This window comes from Squalius cephalus (genome assembly GCF_949319135.1).
Source record: "Squalius cephalus genome assembly, chromosome: 18".
NCBI classification, from domain to species: domain Eukaryota; kingdom Metazoa; phylum Chordata; class Actinopteri; order Cypriniformes; family Leuciscidae; genus Squalius; species Squalius cephalus.
Genome location: NC_137139.1, coordinates 19,580,149 through 19,605,512, shown reverse-complemented (window position 1 = coordinate 19,605,512; position 25,364 = coordinate 19,580,149). Strand labels below are relative to the sequence as shown.

General features: G+C 36.7%; 5 protein-coding genes across 5 annotated transcripts; 1 reads left to right on the top strand and 4 right to left on the bottom strand.

Moving 5' to 3' along the window:
- Positions 1-5,991: 5,991 nt before the first annotated feature.
- On the top strand, positions 5,992-6,941 carry LOC307146205 (transcription factor HES-5-like). Its single transcript, XM_079850081.1, has 2 exons — positions 5,992-6,088; positions 6,203-6,941. Exons 1-2 carry the CDS (start codon positions 6,029-6,031, stop codon positions 6,593-6,595), a joined length of 453 nt encoding a protein of 150 aa, XP_079706207.1. The 5' UTR covers positions 5,992-6,028; the 3' UTR covers positions 6,596-6,941.
- A 2,990-nt stretch (positions 6,942-9,931) lies between these two features.
- Positions 9,932-10,563, bottom strand: LOC307145909 (transcription factor HES-5-like). Its single transcript, XM_079849548.1, has 2 exons — positions 10,443-10,563; positions 9,932-10,330 (listed from the first exon to the last, which is right to left on the bottom strand). Exons 1-2 carry the CDS (start codon positions 10,500-10,502, stop codon positions 9,938-9,940), a joined length of 453 nt encoding a protein of 150 aa, XP_079705674.1. The 5' UTR covers positions 10,503-10,563; the 3' UTR covers positions 9,932-9,937.
- A 4,079-nt stretch (positions 10,564-14,642) lies between these two features.
- LOC307145797 (transcription factor HES-5-like) lies at positions 14,643-15,235 on the bottom strand. The gene is made up of 2 exons (XM_079849365.1): positions 15,158-15,235; positions 14,643-15,043 (listed from the first exon to the last, which is right to left on the bottom strand). The coding sequence occupies exons 1-2, from the start codon at positions 15,215-15,217 to the stop codon at positions 14,651-14,653; spliced, it is 453 nt and encodes a 150-aa protein (XP_079705491.1). The 5' UTR covers positions 15,218-15,235; the 3' UTR covers positions 14,643-14,650.
- Positions 15,236-19,017: 3,782 nt separating this feature from the next.
- Positions 19,018-20,010, bottom strand: LOC307145637 (transcription factor HES-5-like). Its single transcript, XM_079848996.1, has 2 exons — positions 19,887-20,010; positions 19,018-19,774 (listed from the first exon to the last, which is right to left on the bottom strand). Exons 1-2 carry the CDS (start codon positions 19,944-19,946, stop codon positions 19,382-19,384), a joined length of 453 nt encoding a protein of 150 aa, XP_079705122.1. The 5' UTR covers positions 19,947-20,010; the 3' UTR covers positions 19,018-19,381.
- Positions 20,011-23,839: 3,829 nt separating this feature from the next.
- LOC307145362 (transcription factor HES-5-like) lies at positions 23,840-24,832 on the bottom strand. The gene is made up of 2 exons (XM_079848432.1): positions 24,709-24,832; positions 23,840-24,596 (listed from the first exon to the last, which is right to left on the bottom strand). The coding sequence occupies exons 1-2, from the start codon at positions 24,766-24,768 to the stop codon at positions 24,204-24,206; spliced, it is 453 nt and encodes a 150-aa protein (XP_079704558.1). The 5' UTR covers positions 24,769-24,832; the 3' UTR covers positions 23,840-24,203.
- Between the last annotated feature and the right edge of the window lie 532 nt (positions 24,833-25,364).

Here is a 25,364-nt window from a genome sequence, read left to right as displayed (position 1 = left end):
TTACATTTTATGAAATAATTAGGCCTATATGTTACATTATATAAGCCTACCTAATTACTTAAGTAGGCTATCTGATATTCAGGACAATTTATATAAATACATTTAAGTCATGAGATGGCGATAACTTTTATTGATATGAAAAGAGCGAGGCCGCGGAGTAATACAAGAGACATGTAAGTAGCTCCGGTGTGTTCTGATGAACAACGTTCATATGTTTAATTTATCTGACAAAGCCTATTACACATATATTTGAGCGTTCAATGCCGCAATTGATCAGTCACAATCAAGTATTACAGAAAGCAGTTTAATTATTAATAGTATCACTATAGAAATTAACACGAAAAGTGTGCATTTAAGTGTTGTTTTTCTTTAGTTTAACTGAGATTCATCAGAAAGAATAAAGTCTAAGTCTATGGACAATACATCTAATAACATCTAAATTACAGCCTACCTATCAATCACTGATCTGTGAAATTTGAAAATGCATTATAGTCTCTGAAAACGTTTTATCCTCTGCAAGGGTTAATTATGTGACACCGTGAGACACTGTCAAATAATGTCACTGTGCAGCCATGCACTGAAAGATATTTCTGAACTACACATTGCTGTTCTGTTCTGACCCAGTGCATTGCATTCTTGTAAGTGTGATTAAACTGGGAGGGGTTCATTCCCAGTACACCTCCCAGGGGTTTGATCATATAAAGAAACCAGGCCAGGAGCCCAGAGAGTGATTGGTGGATGACAGTAGTAATGTGGAGCTAGAGGTTTTTGGGGTCCAGTGGAACAGCAGTGGAATGACTTGCACACATCTCCAGGGGCTTGCACACATGTAGGCTGCCCCTCAGCAGGAGGCAATAAATCAACCGTCCCCCTCATGCTCCTGTTTTTTAATGTTAGTGCATCACACACCGCTGAGATGTACCAATGGTAAGATGCACCAAGCTCAACAGATCTCTGTGTTGCAGTCTAAATCACAATGAACATCAAACTGTAAGGATTTAGGTTAGCATATGTGTCATTGTAAGTGGAAATTAATGCTGTCTGCAAAAAATGCTTTTTTTTTTTTGTGTGTGTTTTGTTTTTTCTTGAGTAACAGATAGGCTATAACTCATAAAGGCTATAACTCAGGGGCATGTTGTAACATGGGGGCGCATTGTAACATAGCTATATGACAGCTTAAAATGTTATTTTATCTAATAAAAAAAATATACAAGACAAACTAAAATATTTTGTCAATAAAATACAATTATTAACTTTTTCATATACAATTATTGCATTTTTTTTAATAATTAAAAAGAAAGTAATTTTTGAGTTTGACAACAAACACACCGCAAAACACAGCTTTACAGCATAGTTCAAAATATAATAATAATTAATAATATCTGAACATTGACTCTCTTTATTCACCTTTTGTCATTGTCTTTATTCACCTTTTTCCCATGGTTTCTCAATAGAATTAATAGAATAGAATAGCATAGTTCTAATAGGGGCATATTGTAACAAGCTATTACAACATGCCCCACCTGTGCAACTGGGCTTTAAACCCTGCTAGTGTCTTCTGTTGGTCATCTCAACTGTTAAATATCGCAGATATAATATTAAAATAATATCAGATTTGTCTAATTTTAATAAACACACACACACACAAAAAAAAAAAACAGAGATGAAAAATTTACTTCAGTAAGAAATTTTGCTTTGTTCAATGATATCTTCCAAAGATTTTTTAATTTTGGCACAATTTTTCTCTATGTGTGTTGATATGGCAACTAGTAACACTAAGTTTTGTCATGCTGGCATGTGTGGAAAGTTTTAAACCATGTGTGTTACAACAACCCCCTTGTTGTGCCCCGCTCACCTCTATTTCACAACTGTTTTACGATAGAAACATATTCAATGACCGACAGTAGCCTATACCAAACTCCTCAACCTTTTTTATGAAATGTCATTATTTTGAATGTTCAGATATGCTATTATTTGCATGATTCATGTAATTCATTAGGTTGAATGAATTACCAATGTTCAAGAAGTGGTCAAGGCCTTGATATAACTGATATGACATGCTCTGAGTCATTGTAGTGACTCTTGGGGACCTCAAGAGAGCAGTACAGAACAGCTTATGTCCTGCTACTGTAGGCCTATATAGTTTTGACACTCATTGGGAGACTGAACCCACACAACATGACTATGGCAAGTAAAAAATAAACATACTCTTTTACTTCAGAAGATATTCCTTGTGGATTGTGCCCCTCTATAATATCTTGTGTGATAAAATAATATTTATGTGAATGGTAGCACTTTTCACACAAGCACTTAGCACTTATTCATAAGCATTTATTAACCTTTGTTAATGTTAGTTCATAAAAATGTTAATGTTCATCTTCAGGTGCATTAACTAATGTTAACAGATAGCCTACAACTCTTAGTCTTAAATATCTTAGTATTAAACTTCATGTGTGATTAAAAAAAATAAGTTATATGGAATTGTTAAGTGCACATAACTCAATTTTTTTAATTATGCATGAAGTTTATTACTTTTTGAGTTAAGCCAACTGATCACTTTTTACAGTGTCATGTTAACAAATGTAATGATCTAACAAATTATTGTAAAGTGTTACCATGTGAAAAAATAGTCTAAAAGCTGAAAAGGATGCAAGTAATACACATGAAATGGATTTATAGAGAAATACTTTTTTTATTTTCATTAAACATAAATGTGTCTCATTAAATCATCTTTTTAAATTTGATTACTCTTTAGTAATCAAGACTAACATAATCTCTTGCATAAACAGCATACAAAACATTCCTTTTAATTAAGGAATATAGTTTTAGTTCATCATTCATCAATTCTGAATGTACATTTTTCTCTGTATATTGCATCAAAGCAATTACCTGCAATTGTTGATATTACAACAAATCTCAACATAAGATCCCTTTCTGGACCAATAAAAAATTCTCCTCAGCGTGCATTTTGATTTAAATTTTGTCTTTACAAAAGACTTTTCTGCATTATGATGCTGGGAAAAAATAAAATAAGATAGGAGAATAATGCTTCCATTTCAAGAAGACAGGGTGAGTTCAGTTCAACACTTCTGGCAGACCAAGATTTGGCAAATGCAGATCCATCATGGGGTTCTTGTCACTGAATACACAGAGGAGCCACATCTTCTGCTGAGTCTGGGAATAAGCGAAGTGTCTCCCTCGAATACTTGGAGTATCCATTGTGGAAGAGCAAAGTCTTCTTTGGGGTGAAGAAAGAGAGCGTTTTCCCCCAAAGGTCAGTGGGAGAGACACCGTTGTGCATCCGCTGCCCCAGAACATCCATCATCTGCTCTACACCATCTGAGCATTTCCTCTCCAGACTCATCATTTTACACCTAGAAGACAAGGAAACATTTGTTACATTCAGTCTAGAAACCTGATTAACTGTCACAGACGTTTATTAATAACATCATGTCATGGCTTATCTTACGTTTTCTGCAGATCTCTCATGGTGAAGGACTGGGTCGAGATGTGTTTAATGTCGAGATGTGATACGCATTGACTTTTCTCTTCCCACTGGCTTGAATTTATACACAGCCTGGCTGAATTTAATGAGATGTAAGTTCTCACACTTTTTAACCAATCAGGAAACTGCAGTTTGACAATAGTGCAAGGGTGGATTGTTTAAATAAATAATGCCTAGGCCCTGAGAACCAAATGAGCAGGTGGGAGGGAACTCTTGTTTTATTTTGTCTGTCAGTCAAGGATTGAGATATTGCTAAAAGAGCAGCATTGAGACTCTGAATTAGCATTGACCTCATTCATGTTGTTAGCCAATAATATGTGGTGGGAATGTGCACTGAAACATCTGTCCAAAAGCAAAACTCAGCCTAAAAGTCGATAGCAAAGAGATTAATGTTTAGACATTTAACATCTATTTATTTATTGCACACATTAAACATCGATTTATTTCTAATTAATTTATTATTTAATATTCATACTTATATAAATATTTAATATACAATGATGGATTTTTATAGCTCTAAAACAAGCGAAACTCAACTTAAAAGTTGATAACAAACAGATTAGTGTTTAGATATTACCTATTTATATATATATTCTTTTATTTATTAAATACACATCAAAGATCTTTTTTCTCCTTTATTTATTTATTTATTTATTTATTATTTAATTAATATACATATTTATGACGGATTATATTGCTCATAGATCTAAAACAAGCAAAACTCAGCATAAAAGGTGCTAAAAAAGATTAATGTGATATTTAACATCTAATTATTTATTTATTGTACACATTAAACATAAATTTATTCCTTATTCATATTTATTTATATAAAAAAACATTTGAAACTCAGCTGATAGGAAAGAGATTAAAGTTTATATTTAAGATCAATTTATCTCTATATATTATTTATTTATGTACATTTGTATTTATTAAATACACATTAAACATCAATATATTCCTATTTTATTTATTTATTATTTTATATTCATATTTAAGAATAAAAATATGTAATCAATTTAAAATTATGGATACTTTGTTCATAACTCTAAATAAACGAAACAGCTTAAAAGTTGATACCAAGGAGATTATTGTTCAGACATTAATCATATTTATTTATTAAATACACATTAAACATAAACCTATTCCTATTTTATTTATTTATTAATATACATATTTATTTGTATGAATATTTATCAAATATGATGTATTATTTTGCTCATAGTTCTAAAACAAGCAGGTGATAACAACGAAATTTGACATTTTTTTAATATACATATTTGTTTATTTAATTTACAGTCTTAAACAGGAATTCCTATTTTTATTTATTTATTATTTAACATATTTATTTATATACATTTTTATTAAATATACAATGATGGGTTATTTTGCTTATACACAAAAGTTTAACATTTTTAAAAAAACTAATAAAAGCATGAAAGTGTTATAAATATAATCGCATATGCGATTCATTTCTACATTATGATAAATTTTGTCTAAAAATGTGTTCTAGTGAGCAGATGCTGTTCCAACACACACTAGAGCTGGGAGCTGTTGTTTAAGGCTGGTAATTGAATGATGCCTCCAGATGGCGAGCCTGTCTGCCTGGGGGTGCTGTGAGAACAGCGCTGGGTCACTCTGACATTGTGTAATGAGCCACGCTTTCTTTTATCAGCCGGATCAGCGTCATTATTGAATAAGTGTGGGAAGCCGTGGTGCACCAGCGCTCCCAGGTTCTCACTGCTGAGAGTGGAGTGTGAGAGAGCCGTCCAGCGTCAAGCAGACAGCAGGCCAGACAGCTGTAAGTGTCTTAAGTATGTGTGAGGAGAGTGTGCCAAGACAGAAGTGTGCTGCTCAGACCTCATAGAGCTGGGAGGGAAACTGCACACACTTCATTTGCTCTTTACTTTGCAAACCAATATACAAACTTTCTCTGAAAGCAGATTAAAGGATCCTGCAGAAGCAGTGGAAATCAATTCCTACATGTATAAGTAGCCTATGTGTGTGTGTAAACTATATTTATATATACTATATATACTATATATAAATATATATAAAGCTATATACATATATATGTATGTGTGCATGTGGCACAGAGGTATTTTGGAAAAGATACTGTATGAACCATGTGGCTCATGTCTAACTCTCAAGAGACAACAGGACAATTTTGGACTTAAGGACACAACAAACTGTTCTTTAAAGACCAAAGCGACTTGCAGTCACTTAGATCACTTTACAAGGTCACAGATTTCCCACATTCACAGGCCACTAGCTCTTCATCCTTCTGAAAACCCCCATCCACCTGCTCCCCAGAGATGTGCTCATTGTGTTGGAGCAATAAGGGCTTCAGCCGCCATGTGTCAGCCTGAACGCTCCCATTGGCTGCAGACTGTGAGAACCTCCAGCAAACTCCAGACTCACACATTCATATGGAGATTTGGAAGTATAAATAGAGGAGTGAGGAGAGGGAGTTCAGCACAGCTCAGATCTGATCCTAACAGAGAACTGAACACAAGACACACAGCCATGGCTCCTACAATCACTGGATCAATCATCAGCAGAGAACAACTTCCACTCACAAACAAGGTAAACATTCAACATTTCACACCTGACTCTACTAAATGATGTATTCTTATGAAATGTGAACTATATGACTGATGGATGAGTGTTTCTAAATGCACGTTCTTAATGTTTCCTCAGCTGAGAAAGCCAATAGTGGAGAAGATCCGCAGAGAACGGATCAACAGCAGCATTGAGAAGCTCAAGTCTCTTCTGGGTCAAGAGTTCCTAAAGCAACAGCCCGACTCCAGACAGGAGAAAGCTGATATCCTGGAGATGACGCTTGATTTCTTGAGACGCTCCCAGAATCCCTCAGGCTGCTCTACTGCGGCTCATGACGGACACTCCAGATGTGTGCAGGAGGCCGTCAACTTCCTGTCTCAGTGTCCAGTGCAGACTCCGTCCCACAGAAGACTTCTGAAGCACTTCCTGCACATGCAGCCGTCCACAGAGAACAACACTCATCAGCTCCATTCACCAGACACAAAGAGCAGCAGCAAAGAGGAAACTCTGGCGCTCTGGAGACCCTGGTAGAGCCACCAGGACCGTATCATTTATCAGACAGAATTCAGAATGCCAGTCTGAGATTTGGCATGGACTGTAATTCTAATGTAGGAATTGATTTCCGCCTCTGCAGATTCTGCAGGATCTTTAATCTGCTTTCAGAGAAAGTTGCTGTTTTATTGAAACTGTGTGACTGGTAATATTTGATCAGAATGTACAGAATCATTTGCTGTGTAAAATGATTATTACATTCGTGAAAAATAAGATTCAAAGTATTTGGTCACAGAAATGTTAAAGTCTGATTCAGACGTTTGAACTCTTGTTGGTCTTTCACCCATATTGGGTTTATTCTCTCTTGCATCTAAAGGATGACGACACTGCTTTCATTGACTGAAAGCTTTTGATTTATATTTCTATTGACTGAAATACATCTAATGCCTCTCTTGTTATATGAGAAATATTTCTTCATTTGAAAGATTTTAATGTTTGCATGTGTTTACATGAACGAGACATTTCCCCTGTAAAGGGCAGTTGAATATTGTCACTGTTAGTGATTGACTTCTATTCTTTACTTTCAAAGTCAAGTTCTTTCCTTCTCTGAAGGTATATCTTCTGTGCATTACTTCATATTGAAGTACAACTTGAAAATAAATTTGAATATATTTTCTGCCTATATCTGTTGTTGTCACTGAATTCCTTTTCCAATTAACACACAACATAAATCACAGCACATTTGCACAAATTCAAATAGCTGTTTAGTCAGTACTTCATGGTGATTCACATACCTTTACCTATAAATATACTTATAGATTATGCATTTTCAATTCAGATTCATAAGAAAGTTCATAGTGTCTCTATTCAGGTCTAGTTTGCATTTCATTCAAGTCATACTTAACTACACTGAGAAAAAAAATTGGATTTACTTTGAAACAATTTTCACTAAGAAGTCGCTAGTAAATTTCACAAATAATTAAAATGAAATGACAAGTAACACATTGAATTAAACATGAGTTTTTGCATAGAAAAACTGAAATGGCATTTACTTATAAAATATAATCCAATAATCTTTGTTTTATTTACAAATTTTAAAAAAAACCAAACATTTACACTGTTTTACCAGGGCTGCGTTCAGCCCCGACAAAACGTTGCACAACGTTTTTAAAACAGCAACGGTGATGCGTTGAACACACTGTTCTGATGACGCAAGAGTTGCAACTATGGCAGCTGAGAAGGCCATTCTTTGTGTTCTTTGTGAAGAATTTTCTGAGCCTGATGAAGTCGGTATAAATATGTGTTTAATACTACAAAATATGCCCGATGTTACAGTTAGCCTACTGCACTTGCCGCCCAGAACAAATGGGAACATCCCAATCGAGTGAAGGGATTTGTGGAAACTGAAATGGAAGCACACATCTTACCTAATTCAGACTAAAACACATCACATACTGACTTTATTTGTAGTTCATACTGTTTTAATACCCTGTATTTTCTTTCTCATTTTTAGGAAAAGCTTAATTACCATTGTTTATTTCTATAGGCTACCAAATGTCATACACTTGCATGAAGCTAAAAATATAAACAACTACATCATTATGTTGATTTCCTATATTTTTACAGTAAAACTTACGACAAACATGTCTTCTAATATCCTCAGTTGTTGCGTATACCGAGCTGCATCGAACACATTTGTAAATTACTTTCCTTGAACCCATTGTGCGAGTTCACTTTAATACCGCGTGCTTTATATACATGTTGCTGCTGATTGGACTGCAGTTCTGAAGGTGATGATACACGGGGCAACTTTTTGGGCAATGTTGCCATCAACGGGCAACCAGGTGAGACACAGGGCCCACAACCTATCTAAATTATCCAGATAGAAATGTATTGCCCATTTTCAATGGGAAAGTGTCCAAGCAACGATCGCTCGGCAAGATTGCCCAGCAACATTGCTCAAAAAGTTGCCCTGTGTATCATCACCTTGACACACCCACCAAACAAGAGAAAACGTATCTCAAACCCCGTTGCACACCGGTGCACGCCGTTTCCAGGAAACATGACGTTCAACCCGGAAACCGTAGCAAAACGTTGCGCACCGTTTTGAACTTGAACGTGCCCCAGTATCAGTCATTTTCTCGTTAGTCAGCTGTGTCTTGTTTCTTTGACTAAGTCCCTGTATTTAAGCCCTGTGTTTTGTCCTGTTCAGTGGTTTGTTGCATGTGTGATGCTAGGTTGTTCGGTTGTAAATTATACCTGAGTGGTTATTCCTGAGTGTTTTGTTTCTTTATGTTCTTGAAAATAAAAAGAGAACTGCTGCAATTAGATCTGCCATTTAGTTCACTAACTGTAGTCATTCAATGAAAAAAAAAAAAATATGTTGATCTCTCAAAGCCCAGTATAGCTAACCTGAATTTCACCAAGATAAAAGAGGTTTACTGAGATTACTTCAGATGTAAAAAGGAGAGGGTAAAATCAAACTATAATAATTCAAACGTATTGAGAGCTGCATGTGATTTAATTAGACTTTTAAGGAACTTGACTCAATTAATTAATTCAGTTACATTTTAAGTTTAAACGTAATCATTATTATAGATGGCAAATGAAGAACCATGACGTGCAGACTGATTAAACATGTAACATCTTCATGTGCAAATGTGATTTAGTTAATTTGATTGTTGAAGAAAACATTCAAGACAAATTGTACAGATTATATTCTTAAAATTTATTTTCAAGTTGTACTTCAATATGAAGTAATGCACAGAAGATATACCTTCAGAGAAGGAAAGAACTTGCCTTTGAAAGTAAAGAATAGAAGTCAATCACTAACAGTGACAATATTCAACTGCCCTTTACAGGGGAAATGTCTCATTCATGTAAACACACGCAAACATTAAAAACAATCATTTGTGCTTACAACACACAATTAAATCTTTCAAATGAAGAAATATTTCTCATATAACAAGAGAGGCATTAGATGTATTTCAGTCAATAGAAATATAAATCAAAAGCTTTCAGTCAATGAAAGCAGTGTCGTCATCCTTTAGATGCAAGAGAGAATAAACCCAATATGGGTGAAAGACCAACAAGAGTTCAAACGTCTGAATCAGACTTTAACATTTCTGTGACCAAATACTTTGAATCTTATTTTTCACGAATATAATAATCATTTTACACAGCAAATGATTCTGTACATTCTGATCAAATATTACCAGTCACACAGTTTCAATAAAACAGCAACTTTCTCTGAAAGCAGATTAAAGATCCTGCAGAATCTGCAGAGGCGGAAATCAATTCCTACATTAGAATTACAGTCCATGCCAAATCTCAGACTGGCATTCTGAATTCTGTCTGATAAATCATACAGTCCTGGTGGCTCTACCAGGGTCTCCAGAGCGCCAGAGTTTCCTCTTTGCTGCTGCTCTTTGTGTCTGGTGAATGGAGCTGATGAGTGTTGTTCTCTGTGGACGGCTGCATGTGCAGGAAGTGCTTCAGAAGTCTTCTGTGGGACGGAGTCTGCACTGGACACTGAGACAGGAAGTTGACGGCCTCCTGCACACATCTGGAGTGTCCGTCATGAGCCGCAGTAGAGCAGCCTGAGGGATTCTGGGAGCGTCTCAAGAAATCAAGCGTCATCTCCAGGATATCAGCTTTCTCCTGTCTGGAGTCGGGCTGTTGCTTTAGGAACTCTTGACCCAGAAGAGACTTGAGCTTCTCAATGCTGCTGTTGATCCGTTCTCTGCGGATCTTCTCCACTATTGGCTTTCTCAGCTGAGGAAACATTAAGAACATGCATTTAGAAACACTCATCCATCAGTCATATAGTTCACATTTCAAGAATACATCATTTAGTAGAGTCAGGTGTGAAATGTTGAATGTTTACCTTGTTTGTGAGTGGAAGTTGTTCTCTGCTGATGATTGATCCAGTGATTGTAGGAGCCATGGCTGTGTGTCTTGTGTTCAGTTCTCTGTTAGGATCAGATCTGAGCTGTGCTGAACTCCCTCTCCTCGCTCCTCCATTTATACTCCCAAATCTCCATATGAATGTGTGAGTCTGGAGTTTGCTGGAGGTTCTCACAGTCTGCAGCCTATGGGAGCGTTCGAAAGGCTCAATGGGGCCGAGGGCCGCCACATGCTATAATGACATGCTTATAGCTCAGGAAACAATGAGCACATCTCAGGGGAGCAGGTGGAGGGGTGGGTGTTGAGGATGGAGAGTATGTGAGAAAGTGGAGACCCCTCGTTTAAAGCTTTGCTTGTTGTCTGACATTGGGGTCATTTATTGACAGAGCACGTGCCATTGTGCCATGAGTATCTTTTTAGTGTAATTTAGATGTCCATTTTCAATATAAACCAGATGTATGTCGATACCTGGGGGCATTTGGGGGTACTTGAAAAGATTTTGTTTTTTCCTTGCTATATAATTAATACAATATAGGCTACAATATAACATAACTCAGGATTTCTAATATATATATATATTAACTTTAATAATAAGTGACTTTAATATTATTAACAATAATTCTAAAGAATATCAACCATTATAAATTAATATAGGAACACATTTCTGTTTTGTGTTGATAAAGAGGTAATTGAGCCTTACTGATGGGGCTTTAAGGGTACATTACCATTTGAATTACCATTCAGAAGTTTGTGATCAGTAAGAATTTTTTTTAAAATAATTAATACTCTTAATCAGCAAGGATGCAATAAATTGGTCAAAAGAGATAGTAAAGACTTTTATATTGTTACAAAACATTTCTTTCAAATAAATGCTGTTCTTTTGAACTTTCTATTTGTTGTCACGGACACTAATTACGTTCAGCTGCACTCATTAGTCACCATCATCAACACTTGAATACATGTTCACTTCTGTTTCAGTTCAGTGTCGTCTATGTTAAGTGTGTGTGTGTTGCTCTCCGTTTGCCATTCTGTTGGATCTGTTGTAAATAAACCTTTGTATGTCTTCCTCATCTGTCTGCCAGCAACCACCCGTGACAAAGAGACTTCTTTCAAAAACATTTAAAAAAATCTTACAGACCCTATTTTGTAAATTTTTGCTTTTTATGAGGCAAATGACAAGAATTGCAAAGCATTTCTAATTAGTCATGACTCTGAAATTTACATAGGATAACCATAATTTGAAATGGCAGTTTCAATGTAACAAAACATTATCTAGTTCAGTCTTTTTCTATGTATTATATACAGTCATGTGAAAAACTAAAGGACACCCTTTAGAATTTTATGGTTTTACATATCAGAACATAATAAAAACCATCTGGTCGTTATCAGGTTTTAAAATTTTGTAAATGCAATCTCAGATGAACAACACATGATATATTACACCGTGACATTTATTGAAAAAAAAAATAAAGCCAAAATGGAAAAGCCATGGGTGACAAACTAAGTACACCTTATGAATCAGTTGCTTGTATAGCCACTTTTAGCAGCAACAAATTGAAGGAATTGTTTTCTGTATGACAGTATCATTCTCTCGCATCATTCAGGAGGAATTTTGGCCCGCTTTTCTCTACAACGTTGCTTCAGTTCATTGAGGTTTGTGGGCATCTGTTTATGCACAGCTCTTTTAAGGTCCTGCTAAAATATTTCAGTTGAGTTGAGGTCTGGACTTTAACTGGGCCAGTGCAGCACCTTGATTCTTTTCTTTTTCAGCCATTCTGCTGTAGATTTGCTGGTGTGCTTGGGATCATTGTCCTGTTGCATGACTCAATTTCAGCCAAGCTTTAGCTGTCGGACAGATGGCCTCACATTTGACTCTAGAATACTTTGGTATACAGAGGAGTTCATAGTGAACTCAGAGACTGCAAGATGTCCAGGTCCTGTGGCTGCAAAACAAGCCCAAATCCCAAATCCAGCGTGATGGACATTGCATGAGGTGTTTGTGCTGATATGCTGAGGTCAGTTTTCGCCAAACGTGGCGCTGTGCATTATGGCCAAACATCTCCACTTTGGTCTCGTCTGTCCAAAGGACATTCTTCCAGAAGTCTTGAGGATTGTTCAGATGCAACTTTGCAAACCTAAGCTGTTCTGCCATGTTCTTTTTAGAGAGAAGTTTTCTCTTGCAACCCTTCCAAACATGCCATACTTGTCCCGTCCTTTTTTAATTGTACTGTCATGAACTTTAACATTTAACATGTTTATTGAGGCCTGTAGAGTCGGTGAAGTTCTTGGGTGTTGTGTGATTTCTCTAAACAGTGCACAGTCTGACCTTGGGGTGAATTTGCTGGGACGTCCACTCCTGGGAAGATTGGCAGTTGTCTTGAATTTTTTCCACTTGTGAATAATCTTCTTCACTGTAGAATGATGGACTTCAAATTGTTTGGAAATGGCTGTATAACCCTTCTCAGATTGATGGCAGCAACAATTGCTTCTATAAGATTGTTGATGTCTTTCCTCCTTGTCATTGTGTTAACACACACCTGAATGCTCCTGACCAGCAAACTGCCAAAACTTCTGCTTTTATAGAGTTGGTCACACTTCCTGATGATCAGTTAATCAAAGGCATTTGATTAGCAGCGTCCGACTACTTACCCTCTTAATTCCTATGGAAGCAGTAAGGGTGCTTAGTTTGTCACACATGGCTTTTTCCATTTTGGCCTAGTTTTGTTAAATAATGACACTGTGTAATATGTTGTGTTGTTGTTAATCTGAGGTTATATATATATACCTAATTTTAAGACCCGATTTTGAAGTTCATATGGTCATATGCTGAATTGTTCTCAATGAAATACTTTTGTTGAGTTGTATGAATGGGAAAACTAAAAAATGAGGTCTCATTACAGCTTCACCCCCATCAGTCAGGGCTTCTTTCAGAGACACTCCTCTTATGTCTCCTTATCAGTGGATATTGATTTGTGATGGATTTTAAGTTACTAATCAAACAAAAACTATTTTTTTGTGTAAGACTCTATGAGCTGTATACAGGTATACCTGCATGGAAAAAAATGTTTTCAGATTTTTATCATATTTTAACAACACATCATCTTCCACATCCAAAATGCTGATTTTAGTTCAAGACTAGGTTTATGGCTGAAGTTTGGGAGTATAAAGTTATTTAAACACTGCCAACAGTGAAATGCTGATCAGTAAGCTTTTGGAGAATTTGATACAAAATATAAATTTTTTGACAAAACTATTCATAGATACTTAACTACATTAAAAATATGTATGATGTGTTGGACACTGGACAAGAACATTGATTGTACAATTTATTTTGTCATAAGCAATATGATTACTGTTTTTTCATGCGAGCAAATCTGACAATGAACATTTGCTTCAGCTTTGAAGGACATTCATGCCTTAAAGTAATAAAGCAGTAACATAGGTACATGCAAATATTCACAATTGTGAAGAACTCATGGTAGAATGTTTGTACTTCCTTTGAACGAGGAAGAAATGAACAATGTCACAGACATTTAAAATTCAATTAGTAATCAAAGACAGTGCAATGTGCAATGCAAGATACCTTCAGAGAAGGAAAGAACTTGACTTTGAAAGTAAAGAATAGAAGTCAATCACTAACAGTGACAATATTCAACTGCCCTTTACAGGGGAAATGTCTCGTTCATGTAAACACATGCAAACATTAAAAACAATCATTTGTGCTTACAACACACAATTAAATCTTTCAAATGAAGAAATATTTCTCATATAACAAGAGAAGCATTAGATGTATTTCAGTCAATTGAAATATAAATCAAAAGCTTTCAGTCAATGAAAGCAGTGTCGTCATCCTTTAGATGCAAGAGAGAATAAACCCAATATGGGTGAAAGACCAACAAGAGTTCAAACGTCTGAATCAGACTTTAACATTTCTGTGACCAAATACTTTGAATCTCATTTTTCACGAATATAATAATCATTTTACACAGCAAATGATTCTGTACATTCTGATCAAATATTACCAGTCACACAGTTTCAATAAAACAGCAACTTTCTCTGAAAGCAGATTAAAGATCCTGCAGAATCTGCAGAGGTGGAAATTAATTCCTACATTAGAATTACAGTCCATGCCAAATCTCAGACTGGCATTCTGAATTCTGTCTGATAAATGATACGGTCCTGGTGGCTCTACCAGGGTCTCCAGAGCGCCAGAGTTTCCTCTTTGCTGCTGCTCTTTGTGTCTGGTGAATGGAGCTGATGAGTGTTGTTCTCTGTGGACGGCTGCATGTGCAGGAAGTGCTTCAGAAGTCTTCTGTGGGACGGAGTCTGCACTGGACACTGAGACAGGAAGTTGACGGCCTCCTGCACACATCTGGAGTGTCCGTCATGAGCCGCAGTAGAGCAGCCTGAGGGATTCTGGGAGCGTCTCAAGAAATCAAGCGTCATCTCCAGGATATCAGCTTTCTCCTGTCTGGAGTCGGGCTGTTGCTTTAGGAACTCTTGACCCAGAAGAGACTTGAGCTTCTCAATGCTGCTGTTGATCCGTTCTCTGCGGATCTTCTCCACTATTGGCTTTCTCAGCTGAGGAAACATTAAGAACGTGCATTTAGAAACACTCATCCATCAGTCATATAGTTCACATTTCATAAGAATACATCATTTAGTAGAGTCAGGTGTGAAATGTTGAATGTTTACCTTGTTTGTGAGTGGAAGTTGTTCTCTGCTGATGATTGATCCAGTGATTGTAGGAGCCATGGCTGTGTGTCTTGTGTTCAGTTCGCTGTTAGGATCAGATCTGAGCTGTGCTGAACTCCCTCTTCTCGCTCCTCCATTTATACTCCCAAATCTCCATATGAATGTGTGAGTCTGGAGTTTGCTGGAGGTTCTCACAGTCTGCAGCCTATGGGAGCGTTCGAAAGGCTCAATGGGGCCGAGGGCCGCCACATGCTATAATGACATGCTTATTGCTCAGGAAACAATGAGCACATCTCAGGGGAGCAGGTGGAGGGGTGGGTGTTGAGGATGGAGAGTATGTGAGAAAGTGGAGACCCCTCGTTTAAAGCTTTGCTTGTTGTCTGACATTGGGGTCATTTATTGACAGAGCACGTGCCATTGTGCCATGAGTATCTTTTTAGTGTAATTTAGATGTCCATTTTCAATATAAACCAGATGTATGTCGATACCTGGGGGCATTTGGGGGTACTTGAAAAGATTTTGTTTTTTCCTTGCTATATAATTAATACAATATAGGCTACAATATAACATAACTCAGGATTTCTAATATATATATATATTAACTTTAATAATAAGTGACTTTCATATTATTAACAATAATTCTAAATAATATCAACCATTATAAATTAATATAGGAACACATTTCTGTTTTGTGTTGATAAAGAGGTAATTGAGCCTTACTGATGGGGCTTTAAGGGTACATTACCATTTGAATTACCATTCAGAAGTTTGTGATCAGTAAGAATTTTTTTTAAAATAATTAATACTCTTAATCAGCAAGGATGCAATAAATTGGTCAAAAGAGATAGTAAAGACTTTTATATTGTTACAAAACATTTCTTTCAAATAAATGCTGTTCTTTTGAACTTTCTATTTGTTGTCACGGACACTAATTACGTTCAGCTGTGCACTCATTAGTCACCATCATCAACACTTGAATACATGTTCACTTCTGTTTCAGTTCAGTGTCGTCGTTAAGTGTGTGTGTGTTGCTCTCCGTTTGCCATTCTGTTGGATCTGTTGTAAATAAACCTTTGTATGTCTTCCTCATCTGTCTGCCAACAACCACCCGTGACAAAGAGACTTCTTTCAAAAACATTTAAAAAAATCTTACAGACCCTATTTTGTAAATTTTTGCTTTTTATGAGGCAAATGACAAGAATTGCAAAGCATTTCTAATTAGTCCTGACTCTGAAATTTACATAGGATAACCATAATTTGAAATGGCAGTTTCAATGTAACAAAACATTATCTAGTTCAGTCTTTATATGTATTATATACAGTCATGTGAAAAACTAAAGGACACCCTTTAGAATTTTATGGTTTTACATATCAGAACATAATAAAAACCATCTGGTCGTTATCAGGTTTTAAAATTTTGTAAATGCAATCTCAGATGAACAACACATGATATATTACACCGTGTCATTTATTGAAAAAAATAAAATAAAGCCAAAATGGAAAAGCCATGGGTGACAAACTAAGTACACCTTATGATTCAGTTGCTTGTATAGCCACTTTTATCAGCAACAAATTGAAGGAATTGTTTTCTGTATGACAGTATCATTCTCTCGCATCATTCAGGAGGAATTTTGGCCCGCTTTTCTCTACAACGTTGCTTCAGTTCATTGAGGTTTGTGGGCATCTGTTTATGCACAGCTCTTTTAAGGTCCTGCTAAAATATTTCAGTTGAGTTGAGGTCTGGACTTTAACTGGGCCAGTGTAACACCTTGATTCTTTTCTTTTTCAGCCATTCTGCTGTAGATTTGCTGGTGTGCTTGGGATCATTGTCCTGTTGCATGACTCACTTTCAGCCAAGCTTTAGCTGTCGGACAGATGGCCTCACATTTGGCTCTAGAATACTTTGGTATACAGAGGAGTTCATGGTCAACTCAGAGACTGCAAGATGTCCAGGTCCTGTGGCTGCAAAACAAGCCCAAATCCCAGATCCAGCGTGATGGACATTGCATGAGGTGTTTGTGCTGATATGCTGAGGTCAGTTTTCGCCAAACGTGGCGCTGTGCATTATGGCCAAATATCTCCACTTTGGTCTCGTCTGTCCAAAGGACATTCTTCCAGAAGTCTTGAGGTTTGTTCAGATGCAACTTTGCAAACCTAAGCTGTTCTGCCATGTTCTTTTTAGAGAGAAGTTTTCTCTTGCAACCCTTCCAAACATGCCATACTTGTCCTGTCCTTTTTTAATTGTACTGTCATGAACTTTAACATTTAACATGTTTATTGAGGCCTGTAGAGTCGGTGAAGTTCTTGGGTGTTGTGTGATTTCTCTAAACAGTGCACAGTCTGACCTTGGGGTGAATTTGCTGGGACGTCCACTCCTGGAAAGATTGGCAGTTGTCTTGAATTTTTTCCACTTGTGAATAATCTTCTTCACTGTAGAATGTTGGACTTCAAATTGTTTGGAAATGGCTGTATAACCCTTCTCAGATTGATGGCAGCAACAATTGCTTCTATAAGATTGTTGATGTCTTTCCTCCTTGTCATTGTGTTAACACACACCTGAATGCTCCTGACCAGCAAACTGCCAAAACTTCTGCTTTTATAGAGTTGGTCACACTTCCTGATGATCAGTTAATCAAAGGCATTTGATTAGCAGCGTCCGACTACTTACCCTCTTAATTCCTATGGAAGCAGTAAGGGTGCTTAGTTTGTCACACATGGCTTTTTCCATTTTGGCCTAGTTTTGTTAAATAATGACACTGTGTAATATGTTGTGTTGTTGTTAATCTGAGGTTATATATATATACCTAATTTTAAGACCCGATTTTGAAGTTCATATGGTCATATGCTGAATTGTTCTCAATGAAATACTTTTGTTGAGTTGTATGAATGGGAAAACTAAAAAATGAGGTCTCATTACAGCTTCACCCCCATCAGTCAGGGCTTCTTTCAGAGACACTCCTCTTATGTCTCCTTATCAGTGGATATTGATTTGTGATGGATTTTAAGTTACTAATCAAACAAAAACTATTTTTTTGTGTAAGACTCTATGAGCTGTATACAGGTATACCTGCATGGAAAAAAATGTTTTCAGATTTTTATCATATTTTAACAACACATCATCTTCCACATCCAAAATGCTGATTTTAGTTCAAGACTAGGTTTATGGCTGAAGTTTGGGAGTATAAAGTTATTTAAACACTGCCAACAGTGAAATGCTGATCAGTAAGCTTTTGGAGAATTTGATACAAAATATAAATTTTTTGACAAAACTATTCATAGATACTTAACTACATAAAAAATATGTATGATGTATAGAGTTAAATTAAACAGGACACTGGACAAGAACATTGATTGTACAATTTATTTTGTCATAAGCAATATGATTACTGTTTTTCATGCGAGCAAATCTGACAATGAACATTTGCTTCAGCTTTGAAGGACATTAATGCCTTAAAGTAATAAAGCAGTAACATATTAGGTACATGCATCTTTTCACAATTGTGAAGAACTCAAGGTAGAATGTTTGTACTTCCCTTGAACGAGGACGAAATGAACAATATCACAGACATTTAAAATTCAATTAGTAATCAAAGACAGTGCAATGTGCAATGCAAGATACCTTCAGAGAAGGAAAGAACTTGACTTTGAAAGTAAAGAATAGAAGTCAATCACTAACAGTGACAATATTCAACTGCCCTTTACAGGGGAAATGTCTCGTTCATGTAAACACATGCAAACATTAAAAACAATCATTTGTGCTTACAACACACAATTAAATCTTTCAAATGAAGAAATATTTCTCATATAACAAGAGAGGCATTAGATGTATTTCAGTCAATAGAAATATAAATCAAAAGCTTTCAGTCAATGAAAGCAGTGTCGTCATCCTTTAGATGCAAGAGAGAATAAACCCAATATGGGTGAAAGACCAACAAGAGTTCAAACGTCTGAATCAGACTTTAACATTTCTGTGACCAAATACTTTGAATCTTATTTTTCACGAATGTAATAATCATTTTACACAGCAAATGATTCTGTACATTCTGATCAAATATTACCAGTCACACAGTTTCAATAAAACAGCAACTTTCTCTGAAAGCAGATTAAAGATCCTGCAGAATCTGCAGAGGCGGAAATCAATTCCTACATTAGAATTACAGTCCATGCCAAATCTCAGACTGGCATTCTGAATTCTGTCTGATAAATCATACGGTCCTGGTGGCTCTACCAGGGTCTCCAGAGCGCCAGAGTTTCCTCTTTGCTGCTGCTCTTTGTGTCTGGTGAATGGAGCTGATGAGTGTTGTTCTCTGTGGACGGCTGCATGTGCAGGAAGTGCTTCAGAAGTCTTCTGTGGGACGGAGTCTGCACTGGACACTGAGACAGGAAGTTGACGGCCTCCTGCACACATCTGGAGTGTCCGTCATGAGCCGCAGTAGAGCAGCCTGAGGGATTCTGGGAGCGTCTCAAGAAATCAAGCGTCATCTCCAGGATATCAGCTTTCTCCTGTCTGGAGTCGGGCTGTTGCTTTAGGAACTCTTGACCCAGAAGAGACTTGAGCTTCTCAATGCTGCTGTTGATCCGTTCTCTGCGGATCTTCTCCACTATTGGCTTTCTCAGCTGAGGAAACATTAAGAACATGCATTTAGAAACACTCATCCATCAGTCATATAGTTCACATTTCAAGAATACATGATTTAGTAGAGTCAGGTGTGAAATGTTGAATGTTTACCTTGTTTGTGAGTGGAAGTTGTTCTCTGCTGATGATTGATCCAGTGATTGTAGGAGCCATGGCTGTGTGTCTTGTGTTCAGTTCTCTGTTAGGATCAGATCTGAGCTGTGCTGAACTCCCTCTCCTCGCTCCTCCATTTATACTCCCAAATCTCCATATGAATGTGTGAGTCTGGAGTTTGCTGGAGGTTCTCACAGTCTGCAGCCAATGGGAGCGTTCGAAAGGCTCAATGGGGCCGAGGGCCGCCACATGCTATAATGACATGCTTATAGCTCAGGAAACAATGAGCACATCTCAGGGGAGCAGGTGGAGGGGTGGGTGTTGAGGATGGAGAGTATGTGAGAAAGTGGAGACCCCTCGTTTAAAGCTTTGCTTGTTGTCTGACATTGGGGTCATTTATTGACAGAGCACGTGCCATTGTGCCATGAGTATCTTTTTAGTGTAATTTAGATGTCCATTTTCAATATAAACCAGATGTATGTCGATACCTGGGGGCATTTGGGGGTACTTGAAAAGATTTTGTTTTTTAAATAATTAGTACAATATACAATATAACATAACTCATAATTTCTAATATATATATATATATATATATATATATATATATATATACAGTATATATATATATATATATATATATATATATATATATATATATATATATATATATATATATATATATATATATATGTTAACTTTAATAATATTAGTGACTTTAATATTATTAACAATAATGCTAAATAATATCAACCATTATAAATTAATATAGGAACACATTTCTGTTTTGTGTTGATAAAGAGGTAATTGAGCCTTACTGATGGGGCTTTAAGGGTACATTACCATTTGAATTACCATTCAGAAGTTTGTGATCAGTAAGATTTTTTTTAAAGAATTAATACTCTTAATCAGCAAGGATGCAATAAATTGGTCAAAAGAGATAGTAAATACATTTATATTGTTACAAAACATTTCTTTCAAATAAATGCTGTTCTTTTGAACTTTCTACTTGTTGTCACGGACACTAATTACGTTCAGCTGTGCACTCATTAGTCACCATCATCAACACTTGAATACATGTTCACTTCTGTTTCAGTTCAGTGTCGTCGTTAAGTGTGTGTGTGTTGCTCTCCGTTTGCCATTCTGTTGGATCTGTTGTAAATAAACCTTTGTATGTCTTCCTCATCTGTCTGCCAACAACCACCCGTGACAAAGAGACTTCTTTCAAAAACATTTAAAAAAATCTTACAGACCCTATTTTGTAAATTTTTGCTTTTTATGAGGCAAATGACAAGAATTGCAAAGCATTTCTAATTAGTCCTGACTCTGAAATTTACATAGGATAACCATAATTTGAAATGGCAGTTTCAATGTAACAAAACATTATCTAGTTCAGTCTTTATATGTATTATATACAGTCATGTGAAAAACTAAAGGACACCCTTTAGAATTTTATGGTTTTACATATCAGAACATAATAAAAACCATCTGGTCGTTATCAGGTTTTAAAATTTTGTAAATGCAATCTCAGATGAACAACACATGATATATTACACCGTGTCATTTATTGAAAAAAATAAAATAAAGCCAAAATGGAAAAGCCATGGGTGACAAACTAAGTACACCTTATGATTCAGTTGCTTGTATAGCCACTTTTATCAGCAACAAATTGAAGGAATTGTTTTCTGTATGACAGTATCATTCTCTCGCATCATTCAGGAGGAATTTTGGCCCGCTTTTCTCTACAACGTTGCTTCAGTTCATTGAGGTTTGTGGGCATCTGTTTATGCACAGCTCTTTTAAGGTCCTGCTAAAATATTTCAGTTGAGTTGAGGTCTGGACTTTAACTGGGCCAGTGTAACACCTTGATTCTTTTCTTTTTCAGCCATTCTGCTGTAGATTTGCTGGTGTGCTTGGGATCATTGTCCTGTTGCATGACTCACTTTCAGCCAAGCTTTAGCTGTCGGACAGATGGCCTCACATTTGGCTCTAGAATACTTTGGTATACAGAGGAGTTCATGGTCAACTCAGAGACTGCAAGATGTCCAGGTCCTGTGGCTGCAAAACAAGCCCAAATCCCAGATCCAGCGTGATGGACATTGCATGAGGTGTTTGTGCTGATATGCTGAGGTCAGTTTTCGCCAAACGTGGCGCTGTGCATTATGGCCAAATATCTCCACTTTGGTCTCGTCTGTCCAAAGGACATTCTTCCAGAAGTCTTGAGGTTTGTTCAGATGCAACTTTGCAAACCTAAGCTGTTCTGCCATGTTCTTTTTAGAGAGAAGTTTTCTCTTGCAACCCTTCCAAACATGCCATACTTGTCCTGTCCTTTTTTAATTGTACTGTCATGAACTTTAACATTTAACATGTTTATTGAGGCCTGTAGAGTCGGTGAAGTTCTTGGGTGTTGTGTGATTTCTCTAAACAGTGCACAGTCTGACCTTGGGGTGAATTTGCTGGGACGTCCACTCCTGGAAAGATTGGCAGTTGTCTTGAATTTTTTCCACTTGTGAATAATCTTCTTCACTGTAGAATGTTGGACTTCAAATTGTTTGGAAATGGCTGTATAACCCTTCTCAGATTGATGGCAGCAACAATTGCTTCTATAAGATTGTTGATGTCTTTCCTCCTTGTCATTGTGTTAACACACACCTGAATGCTCCTGACCAGCAAACTGCCAAAACTTCTGCTTTTATAGAGTTGGTCACACTTCCTGATGATCAGTTAATCAAAGGCATTTGATTAGCAGCGTCCGACTACTTACCCTCTTAATTCCTATGGAAGCAGTAAGGGTGCTTAGTTTGTCACACATGGCTTTTTCCATTTTGGCCTAGTTTTGTTAAATAATGACACTGTGTAATATGTTGTGTTGTTGTTAATCTGAGGTTATATATATATACCTAATTTTAAGACCCGATTTTGAAGTTCATATGGTCATATGCTGAATTGTTCTCAATGAAATACTTTTGTTGAGTTGTATGAATGGGAAAACTAAAAAATGAGGTCTCATTACAGCTTCACCCCCATCAGTCAGGGCTTCTTTCAGAGACACTCCTCTTATGTCTCCTTATCAGTGGATATTGATTTGTGATGGATTTTAAGTTACTAATCAAACAAAAACTATTTTTTTGTGTAAGACTCTATGAGCTGTATACAGGTATACCTGCATGGAAAAAAATGTTTTCAGATTTTTATCATATTTTAACAACACATCATCTTCCACATCCAAAATGCTGATTTTAGTTCAAGACTAGGTTTATGGCTGAAGTTTGGGAGTATAAAGTTATTTAAACACTGCCAACAGTGAAATGCTGATCAGTAAGCTTTTGGAGAATTTGATACAAAATATAAATTTTTTGACAAAACTATTCATAGATACTTAACTACATAAAAAATATGTATGATGTATAGAGTTAAATTAAACAGGACACTGGACAAGAACATTGATTGTACAATTTATTTTGTCATAAGCAATATGATTACTGTTTTTCATGCGAGCAAATCTGACAATGAACATTTGCTTCAGCTTTGAAGGACATTAATGCCTTAAAGTAATAAAGCAGTAACATATTAGGTACATGCATCTTTTCACAATTGTGAAGAACTCAAGGTAGAATGTTTGTACTTCCCTTGAACGAGGACGAAATGAACAATATCACAGACATTTAAAATTCAATTAGTAATCAAAGACAGTGCAATGTGCAATGCAAGATACCTTCAGAGAAGGAAAGAACTTGACTTTGAAAGTAAAGAATAGAAGTCAATCACTAACAGTGACAATATTCAACTGCCCTTTACAGGGGAAATGTCTCGTTCATGTAAACACATGCAAACATTAAAAACAATCATTTGTGCTTACAACACACAATTAAATCTTTCAAATGAAGAAATATTTCTCATATAACAAGAGAGGCATTAGATGTATTTCAGTCAATAGAAATATAAATCAAAAGCTTTCAGTCAATGAAAGCAGTGTCGTCATCCTTTAGATGCAAGAGAGAATAAACCCAATATGGGTGAAAGACCAACAAGAGTTCAAACGTCTGAATCAGACTTTAACATTTCTGTGACCAAATACTTTGAATCTTATTTTTCACGAATGTAATAATCATTTTACACAGCAAATGATTCTGTACATTCTGATCAAATATTACCAGTCACACAGTTTCAATAAAACAGCAACTTTCTCTGAAAGCAGATTAAAGATCCTGCAGAATCTGCAGAGGCGGAAATCAATTCCTACATTAGAATTACAGTCCATGCCAAATCTCAGACTGGCATTCTGAATTCTGTCTGATAAATCATACGGTCCTGGTGGCTCTACCAGGGTCTCCAGAGCGCCAGAGTTTCCTCTTTGCTGCTGCTCTTTGTGTCTGGTGAATGGAGCTGATGAGTGTTGTTCTCTGTGGACGGCTGCATGTGCAGGAAGTGCTTCAGAAGTCTTCTGTGGGACGGAGTCTGCACTGGACACTGAGACAGGAAGTTGACGGCCTCCTGCACACATCTGGAGTGTCCGTCATGAGCCGCAGTAGAGCAGCCTGAGGGATTCTGGGAGCGTCTCAAGAAATCAAGCGTCATCTCCAGGATATCAGCTTTCTCCTGTCTGGAGTCGGGCTGTTGCTTTAGGAACTCTTGACCCAGAAGAGACTTGAGCTTCTCAATGCTGCTGTTGATCCGTTCTCTGCGGATCTTCTCCACTATTGGCTTTCTCAGCTGAGGAAACATTAAGAACATGCATTTAGAAACACTCATCCATCAGTCATATAGTTCACATTTCAAGAATACATGATTTAGTAGAGTCAGGTGTGAAATGTTGAATGTTTACCTTGTTTGTGAGTGGAAGTTGTTCTCTGCTGATGATTGATCCAGTGATTGTAGGAGCCATGGCTGTGTGTCTTGTGTTCAGTTCTCTGTTAGGATCAGATCTGAGCTGTGCTGAACTCCCTCTCCTCGCTCCTCCATTTATACTCCCAAATCTCCATATGAATGTGTGAGTCTGGAGTTTGCTGGAGGTTCTCACAGTCTGCAGCCAATGGGAGCGTTCGAAAGGCTCAATGGGGCCGAGGGCCGCCACATGCTATAATGACATGCTTATAGCTCAGGAAACAATGAGCACATCTCAGGGGAGCAGGTGGAGGGGTGGGTGTTGAGGATGGAGAGTATGTGAGAAAGTGGAGACCCCTCGTTTAAAGCTTTGCTTGTTGTCTGACATTGGGGTCATTTATTGACAGAGCACGTGCCATTGTGCCATGAGTATCTTTTTAGTGTAATTTAGATGTCCATTTTCAATATAAACCAGATGTATGTCGATACCTGGGGGCATTTGGGGGTACTTGAAAAGATTTTGTTTTTTAAATAATTAGTACAATATACAATATAACATAACTCATAATTTCTAATATATATATATATATATATATATATATATATATATACAGTATATATATATATATATATATATATATATATATATATATATAT

Coding starts and splice junctions, on each gene's coding strand:
- LOC307146205 (XM_079850081.1), top strand. CDS start 6,029: ATGGCTCCTACAATCACTGGATCAATCATCAGCAGAGAACAACTTCCA. Junction 6,089..6,202: donor AACTTCCACTCACAAACAAG/GTAAACATTCAA, acceptor ATGTTTCCTCAG/CTGAGAAAGCCAATAGTGGA.
- LOC307145909 (XM_079849548.1), bottom strand. CDS start 10,502: ATGGCTCCTACAATCACTGGATCAATCATCAGCAGAGAACAACTTCCA. Junction 10,331..10,442: donor AACTTCCACTCACAAACAAG/GTAAACATTCAA, acceptor ATGTTTCCTCAG/CTGAGAAAGCCAATAGTGGA.
- LOC307145797 (XM_079849365.1), bottom strand. CDS start 15,217: ATGGCTCCTACAATCACTGGATCAATCATCAGCAGAGAACAACTTCCA. Junction 15,044..15,157: donor AACTTCCACTCACAAACAAG/GTAAACATTCAA, acceptor ATGTTTCCTCAG/CTGAGAAAGCCAATAGTGGA.
- LOC307145637 (XM_079848996.1), bottom strand. CDS start 19,946: ATGGCTCCTACAATCACTGGATCAATCATCAGCAGAGAACAACTTCCA. Junction 19,775..19,886: donor AACTTCCACTCACAAACAAG/GTAAACATTCAA, acceptor ATGTTTCCTCAG/CTGAGAAAGCCAATAGTGGA.
- LOC307145362 (XM_079848432.1), bottom strand. CDS start 24,768: ATGGCTCCTACAATCACTGGATCAATCATCAGCAGAGAACAACTTCCA. Junction 24,597..24,708: donor AACTTCCACTCACAAACAAG/GTAAACATTCAA, acceptor ATGTTTCCTCAG/CTGAGAAAGCCAATAGTGGA.